The sequence below is a fragment of the Schistocerca americana genome, chromosome 4, assembly GCF_021461395.2.
Source record: "Schistocerca americana isolate TAMUIC-IGC-003095 chromosome 4, iqSchAmer2.1, whole genome shotgun sequence".
NCBI classification, from domain to species: Eukaryota; Metazoa; Arthropoda; class Insecta; order Orthoptera; family Acrididae; genus Schistocerca; species Schistocerca americana.
The window spans coordinates 612,872,594-612,885,820 of record NC_060122.1 but is presented as its reverse complement, the minus strand read 5'-3'; the positions used below and the strand labels follow the sequence as shown (position 1 = coordinate 612,885,820).

The 13,227-nt window shown below is 41.9% G+C and overlaps 1 protein-coding gene across 1 annotated transcript in view; it reads right to left on the bottom strand.

The window, feature by feature from the left end:
• Window positions 1–8,710, bottom strand: part of LOC124613902 (venom allergen 5-like) — a 100,327-nt gene extending 91,617 nt beyond the window's left edge. Inside the window, exon 1 of the mRNA XM_047142650.1 lies at window positions 8,621–8,710. Within this exon, the coding sequence (XP_046998606.1) occupies window positions 8,621–8,637 (17 nt within the window). The 5' untranslated portion in view covers window positions 8,638–8,710. The remainder of the gene's footprint in view (window positions 1–8,620) is intronic.
• Between the last annotated feature and the right edge of the window lie 4,517 nt (window positions 8,711–13,227).

Here is a 13,227-nt window from a genome sequence, read left to right as displayed (position 1 = left end):
GCAGTTCATTCACAAGTTGTTTGCTTTTTGACTTATTTTATCCTTGACATTTCCGATACCCTGAATTTCTTGACATTTCCACTATCTCGAATTTTTTATTATTATTCCATAGACAGGGAATGAATGGCAGAATCACGATGCCTTCCGACATACAAACGCACCCATGCTCTAATAGTCTGACGGCACTGGCCATAGACGAAAACCGTATTCACTTTCTTGACTGATGTATGCATTGCGAAACTCTGCATACTTTCACGAGGAAGCTGTGTGGTCGGTAAACAGCAGATCACAGACTGATGGGTTTCAAGCACACAAGTAGCACACGGCCACGATATTATTGCACTTGGCCTCGCGTGGCTGTTATCAGGAACACGCAGTTACAGTAAACAAGTACAGCGGTGACTAAGAAAACGAGTCGCAGCGACAATGCTTTCAGGTCAGTCATGCATACACTGCCGAGTGGTGCAGCGTGTTGTGAAATGTTATCAGCAGTGAATTGCGGTGTTATCCACAATCATGACTTCCCCCTGACAGTGGCAAACAGACGAAAATGTCTCGAAAGTGAACACAGTCAGGCGGCAAAGAGCTTACATTGGAAGTTGTACAATTGTCCGCCTCTGTAGCTGTCCTTTCAGTGCGACCAGTTGTTAACCGAAGAGGCCCGAGTTAGCTTCCCGGGCGCGTCGGAGATTTTCTTCGCTTAGTCACTGGGTTTTGCGTCGTCCTCATGTTCGTATCGTCGTACTTGACATTCCGCTATTGAGATGGCTATATGAACAAGTCTCTAAAGCCAATAAAAAAAGTAGAAAATTAAAAAAAGTTTTACAATTTTTCAGGAAGAAGAATGATGCCTCTACAGAAAGAATCTTGTGAGCTGTAAAAATGGTAGGGAAGCCAGAAATAACAGTAAAGTACAATTTGAAAGATTAAGAAAACGGAAGAAAATAAGGAAAAGTTAAAACTTCTAGAAACCAAACGCGTTCTGGAAAAGTGTTTCTCTGGTTGATTTCGACAGAGCACTCATTCAAAAATATTTTTGGAAACTTATGAGCAGGAGAAGGAGCTCCAAAAGTTGAGAAACCTATTTATATTTAAAAAAAAGATATTTTCAGGGAGCAAAGGAAACATTTCGGAAAATTGGGACAAAGATGAGATTTCGTTTCAAAAAATGTAAAAAGTAAGAGAATCACTCAATCAGAACGTTTCGACATAGTTTCAAAGCATGCGGAAGGGATCCAAATGAACCACTAATATTCACGGGTGAAACGTGGATAGCTACTCAAGCCATGAAAAAGTGCTAGCAGCATGAAGAAGTTGCGGATGTAACGACTAATAGCAATGAACGACAAAGAATTACACATTAGGTGACAAAAGTCATGGGATACCTCCCAACATCGATTCGGATATCCTTCTGCCCAGCGTACTGCGCCAACTCGACGTCACATGGACTCAACAAATAATTGGAAGAATCCTGCAAAAATACTCAGCCATGCTGTCTCTATAGCCATCCATAACTGCGAAAGTGTTGCAGGAGCAAGATTTTGTGCACTAACTGATCTCTCGATACTCTCATAAATGTTCGATGAGTTTCACTTCGGACGACCTAGGTGGCCAAATCTTTTACTCGAATTGTCCAGAATGTTCTTCACTCGCGAACAATTGTGGCCCAGTGACAGGGCGCATTGTCATCCATTAAAAGTCCATCATTGTTAGGGAATATGAAGTCCATGAATGACTGCATAGCGTCTCCAAGTAGTCAATAATCAGTTCAGTTGGATCAAAGGACCCAATCCGTACCATGTAAACAGAGCCCACACCATTAAGAAATCACCACCATATCGCACAGTAGCTTGTTGACAACTTGTGTCCATGGCTTCGTGGCATCTTTTCCACGCTCAAATCCTACCACCAGCTCTTACCAACTAAACTCTAGAATCATCTGACCAGGCCGCTATGATCCAGTCGTCCAGTATCCGACCGATAATGGCCACTGGCCCAGGAGAGGGCTACAAGCGATGTCGGGCTTTCAGCAAAGCTGCCATAGCCAGCTAACGCCAAATTTCGCCGCTTTGTCCTAACGTTCATGGTACGTCCCACATTGATTTCTGCGGTTATTTCACGCAGTGTTGCTAGTCTGTTAGCATTGACAACTCTATGCAAACGCCGCTGTTCTCGATCGTTAACTGAAGGCCATCGGCCACTGTGTGGTCCGTGGTGAAAGGCAATACCTGAAGTTTGGTATTCTCGACACACTCATGACACTGTGTATCTAGGAATACTGCATTCTCTAAAGATTTCCGAAGTGAAATGTCCCATGAGTTTAGCTCCAATTACCATTACGCGTTCAACTCTGTTAATCCCCGTCGTGCAGCCACAATCACGTCGGAAACCTTTTCACATGACACACCTGACTACAAACCACAGCTCCGCCAGTATACTGCCCGTTTATGCCTTGTGTACGCGATACTAATGCCATCTGTATACGTGGATATGGCTATCATATGTGTTTTGTCACCTGAGTGTAATCTTATTCACGCTGGATGAGCAATGCGATTAATAGAGGGTGGAGAGTTGATGTGTGATTCGTAATCTAAATCCCAAATTAACACAGTTATATGAATGGGTATAACTATGGCAAATGGTTACAAGGGAAGCTGATTTCTAATGTAACAGCTGGTACTATTGTTATTCTTCATAACGTACCGTATCATACTGTTTAGACAAGTAAAACCCTAACAACTGCAACGCGCCGAATGGCTCATTCTGATTAAAATTAATTCTGAATCGAACTTAACAAGAAAAGAGCTTTTACAAATTTTGTGTTACAGTAAGTCAAATCCTATTTTTAAAGGAGATGTTTCGAAGCTTAAGGGACTTACTGTCCTGAGTCGCCCATCACATCAATGTGATTTGAACCCTGCAGAACAGGCCGGCCGAAGTGGTCGTGCGGTCAAAGGCGCTGCAGTCTGGAAGCGCAAGACCGCTACGGTCGCAGATTCGAATCCTGCCTCGGGCATGGATGTTTGTGATGTCCTTAGGTTAGTTAGGTTTAACTAGTTCTGAGCTCTAGGGGACTAATGACCTCAGCAGTTGAGTCCCATAGTGCTCAGAGCCATTTGAACCATTTGAACCCTGCCGAACTAATCTAGAATACAGTGCAACAAAAAGTTGTAGGTAAAACTTGTTTTCATTAAGTTAAGTAACTTAAGACAAATAACCAAAGAGAACTTTATCTAAGATCCCAACATGATTGGTCATAAGCGCATGAACGTGTTAAAGGAAATGAAAATGAATACTGGCGCTGAGGTGTGTTAATCGAAGAATCGATAGAGAATGTAACAATGAATGCTGTTCTGGAAAGTGCAGATGATAACGCATCACATGACGACGACACTGATGTTGAAAGTGACGTGGCAAATGAAACTGGAACGGATTCCAATGAAACAGAAACAGCGGATGAAGAATTTGCTGTCCACCCCTTGTGTAATGGACCATCCACTTCGTAACTCTGATCAACAAGGTTATCGAGTATTCATTGCATAACCGTCGCTGTAGCGTCCTTCCTTGCCTCCACAACACCGGTTACTCGCTGACCCGTAATAAGCCGATCGAAGCACCCTCAGTCCCAGAGGCAATAACAACTTACAAGGGAACCTCCCCATCGCACCCCCCTCAGATTTAGTTATAAGTTGCACAGTGGATAGGCCTTGAAAAACTGAACACAGATCATTCGAGAAAACAGGAAGAAGTTGTGTGGAACTATGAAAAAAATAAGCAAAATATGCAAACTGAGTAGTCCATGTGCAAGACAGGCAACATCAAGGGCAGACTGAACTCAGGAGCGCCGTGGTCCCGTGGTTAGCGTGAGCAGCTACGGAACGAGAAGTCCTTGGTTCAAGTCTTTCTTCGAGCGAAAAGTTTAATTTTTATTTTCAGTCAATCAAAGTTCTGACACTCACACATAATCAAATTCGCTTTCCAAAATTGCAGGACATGTTCAGATTTGCTTGGACATATGCAGGATTTGACGGTCTACACATGGAAAAATTTGAAAACGTTAAAAACATATGTTTTGACAGAGCACAGGGAAAAGTGTGCGACTGTGAAACTGTTGGATTCATTTGTTACAGTTTATGTGACAAACTCTTATGTTTTCATCTCTTTTTTGGGAGTAGTTATCACATCCACAAGAAAACCTAAATTGGGCAACGTGAGAATCTTTTTACCCATTCGCCAAGTGTACAAGTTAGGTGGGTCGACAACATATTCCTGTCATGTGACGCACATGCCGTCACCAGTGTCGTATAGAATGTATCAGACGTGTTTTCCTGTGGAGGAATCGGTTGACCTATGACCTTGCGATCAAATGTTTTCGGTTCCCATTGGAGAGGCACGTCCTTTCGTCTACTAATCGCACGGTTTTGCGGTGCGGTCGCAAAACGCAGACACTAAACTTATTACAGTGAACAGAGACGTCAATGAACGAATGGACAGATCATAACTTTGCGAAAATAAAGAAATTAAAATTTTCACACAAGGGAGGACTTGAACCAAGAACCGCTCGCTCCGCAGCTGCTCACGCTAACCACGGGACCACGACACTCCTGAGCTCAGAATGTCCTTGATGTTGCCTATCTTCTCATGGACTACTCAGTTTGCATATTTTGCTTATTTTTTTTCATAGTTCCACTCAACTTCTTCCTGTTTTCTCGATTGATCTGTGTTCAGTTTTTCAAGGCCTATCCATTGTGCCAACTTATAACTAAATCTGAGGGGGGTGCGATGGGGAGGTTCCCTTGTTAGTCGACTAATAAACACACGAACCATATCTGTGAGTTACGCGTTTACTTACATATGGGAAAGTAGGGAAGACGTTCGTGGGAGCACTTCTCATAACAACAAGACAGCGATTTGCGGTGCAGTTATCTTGTTACTATTTGGTCAAGTTCTACACGTAAACAGTAAACCGACGACTCTTTAAATAACCGAACTCCCATGTGTAAAACATCTTCAAACTCATGACTACTTTATAATTATGAGTTAATGTGTTAACTATTTGACGTTAAGCGAGAAGAAGTTTAGGAAGTGGTTGAAATTATTTTTAAACTTGTTGGTAGTCGTGAAGTGCACTCGTTATCATACACTGAATGAGTGTAGTCTGGATATTTTGCATTCAGTTTTAAGAAAAAGGTATCTTCACGTATCTGAGTGTTTATGAATCGTATCTCCTGAACTGTGTCTGAAAGAAAGATATATTCATGGTATATGTGGATACTTCTGTAAAATGTGCTGAGAATAGAGGTAGTAATCAATAAATAATAAATTGAAAGTCGTCCCAGGTTTACTACATGAACAGCGAAAATGTGATAGCCGATACAGTTTTTCTCTGTGGTCATTTTGTGAGGGAAGAGAGTGATAACAAGTTTCACAAAGGTTTGAAATTATTTATAAAGTTTATTGAAAGTCAGAAAAGCTCTCTCTCTCAAATACTGGATGATTATGGTGTGCATAATCTGCGCTCCGTAAGTTACGCTACCTCGGGACTTATATAGCGTTTTTAACTGCAGTACTTGTCTTATTGTGTTAAGCCTTTAACATAGTATTATGCCTCTTAACGAGTAGATTTTAATAGAATTTAAAATTTTTAAATTCCTGCACTACTTACGTGAAACATTGAAAATCAGATTTTTGTTATCTTGGAATCCGTAAGACTGGCAACCTGAAACGTGGACCATTAACCATGTACCATGACCCATGAACGTGAACCATGAACCATGGACGGTGAACCATGAACCCTGAATCGTGAGCCGTGTTAGTAGCTAAGTAATACATATGTGTGTTTGACGTTCTCTTCGTAGCCTCTCCCCAATGTAACAGAAAAAAAGCTGTGTAGTTCCATTAAACAGCATTTCTTATAATTCGACAGCTATAAACGTTAAGAATTACTTGCTTACGTCGGAAGATTCGTCACATTGTCCAGATACTTTACTAAAACCGCACCGCAATGTGTTTACGCGTTCTGGATACCAGAGAGCTCAAACTTTTTTTACGATAAAAGTATTTGCTTTCCAACGAACATATCTGTTTGAGATTTTGGTTACAGGACCGTCACGCTCCTCTGAATGTGCTGCTGAGTGTCGTTTATCCGCAAAATTCTGTAAACGTCCTCTAGAAGACACTACATTCGTCATTGTAGAAGCCAAATGGAATGCAGATATCTTAATTATACATACAAATGAGGACTTTCAATAAAATACTCCAAACAATATGACTGACTACGACACGCATAGTGAAGCAAACCAAGCTGATCACGTCATAACTACACATTCTACAATATCAATTCTGCACTTCACGGCCAATGACACTTTTAAAGTTACCTTCAGGTTCACCAATATCGAAGCCAGCGTTCTGCTACGTGTAACTAAGCGTTGGTCTATATACTTCTGCGTATAATTGATTGTAAATGACAGAATGCATTTTCATGATGAATAATCTGTCAATCAATTTTGGCTGCGTGTTCCTGTAACGTAGTTTAAGAAATTCTCTTATTCTCTTGGTGTATATTTTATGTCCGGAGGTTGTCCATATTTTGTAGTTTTAGATGGAAGGCTTTTTAAAACTACATCTTCTTCTGCATGCACTTCCAATTGTTCTAGTTCATTCGTATGTGCACACCAGCAGTCACTAAGTACTAGTGAATTTGCCGGCAAATATGAACTCAAACGTGACAGGACTTTACCGCTCACGCTTTCATCTATGAACACATTTGGAGGACACGGTTTTTCTGTTTCCGTTGACACACGGGTTCCAAATTTTCCATTTGGTTCTTGGAAGTTTGCGCCCCCAATCGTTTGTCCATTGATACAGACACGTCGTGTGTTGCACTGTTAACTAATTGCAACGTCGAGACAGTGTTTCTTTCCCATTTTATGGACAGCGTTCTTTCTGAAGAAGGCTCATACCTACACTGACTCTCATCACAGTTCCATACCGGGCCCACCTGGGTATTTTCTATCCTGTTATGTGCACTGACTTCAGCAACAAGTGTTTGAGCTCTTTGAATCATCTTTTCTTCCCCGTCCTTTTCTTTTCATACTTGGAGCATAGTTACACGGCGTGACGTAATCCTAAACACCTTTCTCAAACTGTTAATAATTCCAAGTAACGCCGTAGAGTTTGTACACCCGAGATTTCCGGCTACGTCTGATGCCCCATGTTTTAAATTCCAATAATGAACGGAAGAACCGCATTCTCACGCTTCATCAAACTTAGCCGTAACACGCTGCCTGATGATACTGATCTGCAGCGTACGATTTCCTTTGAAAACTGTATGGCCTTCTCTTTTCTTTTCCAGCACGCTTTTAACATTGCTTTTAGCCTTCACTAGGGTATCCTTACAGGATCTTGTCAGAAGTGTTGATAATCATCGTACATGTATGTGATCTCTTGTGTGTTGTCATCAAACACCGTGATGACACTTTCGACTTTAAACTTCTTGTCAGGAGAAGGCTGGAATTCAGTTTCACTGCTTCCATCGCCTCTTCTCGAACTTGCCATATCACTAACACGTGCAGTGAGGTGTTCATCATTATCATCACTGGCATCACAATTAAATGTTAGCGTTAACCCAGTATCCGTTTCTAACAGGTGATAACATTCTGCACTATAACAAACACCAGAAAACATGCGGATGAATCATCTTCTACGCCAGTACCATCATTACGAAGAACAGTTCGTAACTTCATCTCAGCCAATCGCAGGGTTGATTACCAATCGCCGTCCCATCTGACGCTTCACTACACAAATAACTTCACAAAATGCAACTTTACGTACACTCTGCGCCGTCTCTACTGGTCTCAGCTGGCATAGTGGCAGGAAAAGTTCGAACAGTTTACTCAGCGTTCTCTAGTGAAGGGGTACCGAAGTTGGTAGATAAATGAACATCATCGGAACCTACGTATGATACCTCACGGGAGTGAGGTGTAAAGTTGTTTGTTCGAACTCAGATACTTTCCTTGGCAACCAAGGCTGGATGCGGAACATTGAATTCAAACAACTGATACTAAAGGGTTAAAAACAGCAAAATACAGAACTTGAAGTTGGCTGCAGTTCGCAGCATGGCATGACTACTGTACCTCGGTCATAATTCGTAAACTAGGGCTAAAATGGATATGTTACCATACTGAATAAAGGGAAAGAACTTGTGTTTGGCCTAATGAAAGAAAAATATATTTGTAACGTTAGAAAACCTTTGACGTTTATTAGTACCTTGTGCGAAGAATGTGTGTGTGCATGTGTGAAATCTTATAGGACTTTACTGCTAAGGTCATCAGTTCTTAAGCTTACACACTACGTAACCTAAATTATCCTAAGGACAAACACACACACCCATGCCCAAGGGAGGACTCGAACCTCCGCCGGGACCAGCCGCATAGTTCACGACTGAAGAATGTGTAATCTGTAGTTGACTGATACATATTTGCGTTTGTTTTGCGGCCTGTACCGCAAATTAAGGTATTTACACTCCTTACAAGACTGTAATGCGCAGACAGACGAATAATCTAAAACATTTGGAAAACCCAAGTGGTGAGATGAAGACACCGGCGGAGTATGAACTAACCTGTTCAGTGTGGTCATCCTGATGAAAACTACCTGAAAATGTGCACGTGGTGTACTGCACCTGTGACAGGGAGCTGCAGACCGTCGCCTTTTGTAGACACGGAACAACTGCGCGCCTCGTGGAGTTTCTGCGATAAGCAGTAGTTTTCCTTTTCGTCTTTTCCCGTATCATATCCGTATATTACTCACAGGTGTCAACAGTTTAGTACAACTTAAAACGTCGAGTGAGTTGCGAAAGAGGCATTAAAACGCCGCGAACAGTCGGCCCGTGAGTACTGTTTCTCAGTCGAAATGAGTGATTTCACGAAGTACGTCACGAAGTGCCCCAGTTTACGACCTGCACCACTCACGCCGTTCCAGGAATGCCTGAAGGGCGCGTCCTAGAGGTCAACGCGTTTTAAAGATAATTCTGCTTTTTACTCTACGCCACGTATTCTGGTAGCAAATAAATGTTTAGCGAATATCATTACGGTTTCTTCAAGTTTTTATCGTGGAGTTACCTATGATAAATGGCTACAGTAACAATAACAATTGAAAGATTATTGTTGTGATGACTGCGACTGGCAATCAAAATATAACGCAAATTTACAGTTCTGCGTCAGTCTCGATATTTTTATTCGTGTAGCTGTGTAGCAAATTCAGTGGTCTCACAATCACCGTAATAAATCGACATTAAAGCTTTGCACTCACACATATAAATACATCAGATTATAGATTTTACGTATTTGATCGTAGGCTTTGCGTGATGTTTTCATTTAACTTTCTCATCAGCTATTTCCATTTTATTTGTAATAAATGATTGAGGAAAGAAATGTTAAAACACAGCTGTCATTCGGATTTTTTATTTACACATTTTTAAAGGAGAAAGGACGTCTGTGGGGCTAAGCAATTAACGTCAATGTATTCCTCTTTCTTCGTAACGTTTACGACGTTTTACACGGATAAATGTTACTGACATCCACTAAGTAGCTCTTTATCACAAAAGCAACATTTTTTTATTACAGAGATTATGCCCCTCGGCTTCACAATAGTAAATGAAGAGAAAGTTACTTATTCTTGCCATAATCTCTAGAACAGTAGTCATAAATGTAGTTTTCTTCAGTGTTACTGTATCTCACTTTCGAACCCACACAGATTCATATTGACTCAAATAAAATAGATATAATTTTTAATTATTTGATTTCGCTTTATTTTTCGCTGTTGAGAGAAGTTCCATCAAAAACTTCACATGTGGCCGGAACACCTGAGTCAGCTGTTGCCCTCGGGGAGAACTGGCGCAGCTTCTCGGCGTAATTTTCCATATCTCCATCGTCAGTTCTGAGACTGTCCGTAGCTCCCGTAATATGAAAGGAACGAAAACAGGATTTCAATACAGTGTTATATTCCGTTCTTCTCTCTGATTAACCGAAGAGAAAGGAAAAACTCGTTATGATTCTCAGCTCTTCTGTTGCTCTGTCCATAACTGTTCTTTTGTTGTCAACTCGAGTAATACGTGAGTGCGGGTGCACATGTTTTTAACAAAGCTTATGTAATGGAATTGTCTCTAACAGTAACTATGCATTACGTCGGTTAAACCATCACAATGAGGGACAGAGTATGTCTCACATAATGACAAGCATTGGAAATTTCATACGGTACCTTTCGAGGTGACCTTGACGCAATGTTGCAGCTTTCACAAATAATTAACTAACTTAATTAGCTACAGTTTTTATACACACGGTGTAGCAGCACCTTGAGGAATTACAAGATATTTACACGACCACAACCATATTTTATCCTTCTATTGTAGCCCAAACTGTTTGTTTTTAGCAGTACTGTGTGCCGCACAAGCTGCGAAAACTGTAGAAGGGCGCCTCAAGAAACATAAATGACGCAAATGACGGACATTATCAAGAAATCTCCGCTAGTATGTAAGGAAATTCAACTGAAAGCAGCGGCACATGTTTCGCACCATTATTTCGTGTAATTGTTCGTGAAACTCACGTTATTTCATCCAGTCTTCCGCTGCGCTGGATTAGCCGAGCGGTCCAGGGCGCAGCCGTCATGGACTGTGCGGCTTGTCCCGGCGGAGGTTCCAGTCATCCCTCGGGCATGGGTGTGTGTGTGTTTGTCCTTCGGATAATTTAGGTTAAGTAGTGTGTAAGCTTAGGGACTGGTGACGTTAGCAGTTAAGTTCCATAAGATTTCACACACATATGAACATTTTTTTTATCCAGTCTTTCGTGAAACTCTCGCTAGGTGGTGAGACCTGTGTTATTTCACTACAGTGCAATGTCTAATGAGACATTTACGTACACGTCATGCAGTTACGGAAATGGCTATAATTTTACAGTGCCAGAAAAAAAAAACGCTAATATTAAACGCCGATTATTTACGCATTAAGCGGTAACGGATACAACAGAGAGATAAAAAGCCAGGGATTCTAGACTGAAGAGTCGTCAACTTTGTTGATTCCCCTTCGTTGCAAGAAGCGGAAGATGAAATTCATGCAGGAGATCGTACGGTAGCCTTAGGATCACTTGCTTCAGCGTTCTAGTAGCCTATAAATAGAAGCCATGCCACAAAACGTCTGATACTGACATTTCAATGCGCAGCCTTAAGGTTATCCACTTTCTCTGTGAACTGTCTGCGTGACACTGATCCATTTACATATCTAGCAAGATCCTCAGATCTGCCCCCAGTAGAACATGTGTGGGACCAACACTGACGTCATGTTCGTCACATTACCAGTATCCAGTATATCAAGGACCAGCTACGAAACTCGTGGGCCAACATGTCTCACGAGAGGATACAACAGCATTATGATACTCTTCTCGACCGAATCAATGCATGCATCCAGGCCAGAGGGGGTGCCACGTGATATTGTTAAGTGTGCTCATTCTGAAAAGTTCTGTGTGAATCTGACTCGAATTTGTAATCAGTTTTTTTGTCACACAGAGCCTTCAGTTACGAGTCTTGCCAGATTACAGCTATTCAAGAAACAACCAGCATCATGTAGCTTATTTTGTTATCCAGCCCACTGCAAATGGCTCTGAGCACTATGACACTCAACATCTGAGGGCATCAGTCCCCTAGAACTTAGAACTACTTAATCCTAACTAAGCCGGCCGCGGTGGTCTAGCGGTTCTGGCGCTGCAGTCCGGAACCGCGGGACTGCTACGGTCGCAGGTTCGAATCCTGCCTCGGGCATGGGTGTGTGTGATGTCCTTAGGTTAGTTAGGTTTAAGTAGTTCTAAGTTCTAGGGGACTTATGACCTAAGATGTTGAGTCCCATAGTGCTCAGAGCCATTTGAACCAATCCTAACTAAGCTAAGGACATCACACACATCCATGCCCGAGGCAGGATTCGAATCTGCGACCGTAGCAGTCGCGCGGTTCCGGACTGAAGGTCCTAGAACCGCTCGACCCCACTGCACTTTATCAATGTGTGATCAAGTTTTGACGTGGGCGAAGTATAGCTGTTTAATGAGTTATAACAGGGGTGCAAAATATGACTTTCACAGAGTTTCGGCTGCCATGATCCTATATCTGAGTTACTGCGACATGTCGATAGAAGATGGACAGAAGTCGGCAAACATGTATCACTACACCATACAATAACACTGCTTTATTGTTAAACACTACCATCAAAATGGCGACAGTTTGATTGTGCGTCTTATTTTTGATAGACATTAAGTTCCAGGTTCCGACCTTGAAATAAACAAATGAAATATCATTCAGGAGTTGATTAACACGAACGATACCTGCACATCGTCGTCGATCAAAAATGTGACCGAGAGTTGGTGACCTCGAATCGTTCTCGTGCGTAGGGAATGGACATTTTTATCACTCTCCCACTCTTCGCCGTATTCTCATTAGAGATTTACATGTGTGTGCAAACAAAGTCCAGCTGATAACTTACGCCAGCAGACCATGCACAGCGAGGACAGTTCAGAAATGGATCGTTGAACAACAAGAAGTGATTGCCAGTTTTGTGGACAAAATCTTCTTGAGCGTGAGTCCAATTTTCACCTCGATGGCTGCGTCAGTAGTGCCTATTGTCCACTTTAGGTCTCAGAAAATCAGCCAATGAGTGACAAAAAAATATCACACCGAACGAGTAAGTGACTAGTATGCACTGTGGACTGGAGGTTATGAAAACGAATGAGATTAATGCATTTACGGTAAACGGCGAAAGTTACCGGAATCTAATCCTCCTTTGTGTCTCAACTGGAAAATATTACTCCTGAAGACATGTGATTTCTGTAGAATGGAGACATGTGGTTTCAGTAGGACGGTAAATGGCGAAAGTTATCGGAATCTAGGCGGGTACTTTGTAGGTTACTTGGAAAATATTGCTCTTGAAGATATGTCGTTTCAGCAGGACAGTGCACTTTGCATTCCACCCGTGAAACACTGACGGTCTTGCACGAGCATTTTTCCTGATCGTGTCGCCTCTAGTTTTGGTGACCACGATTGGTCACCACAATATTGGGACAACATACGTGGATTTCTTTCAGTGCGGTTTTCTAAAGCATCAGATTCACACCAACAGGTTCACAGCCACCCAAGCACTAAAGGTCGAAATTAAAGGAAATATCACGACATTTATGCAAAACCATTACGGAA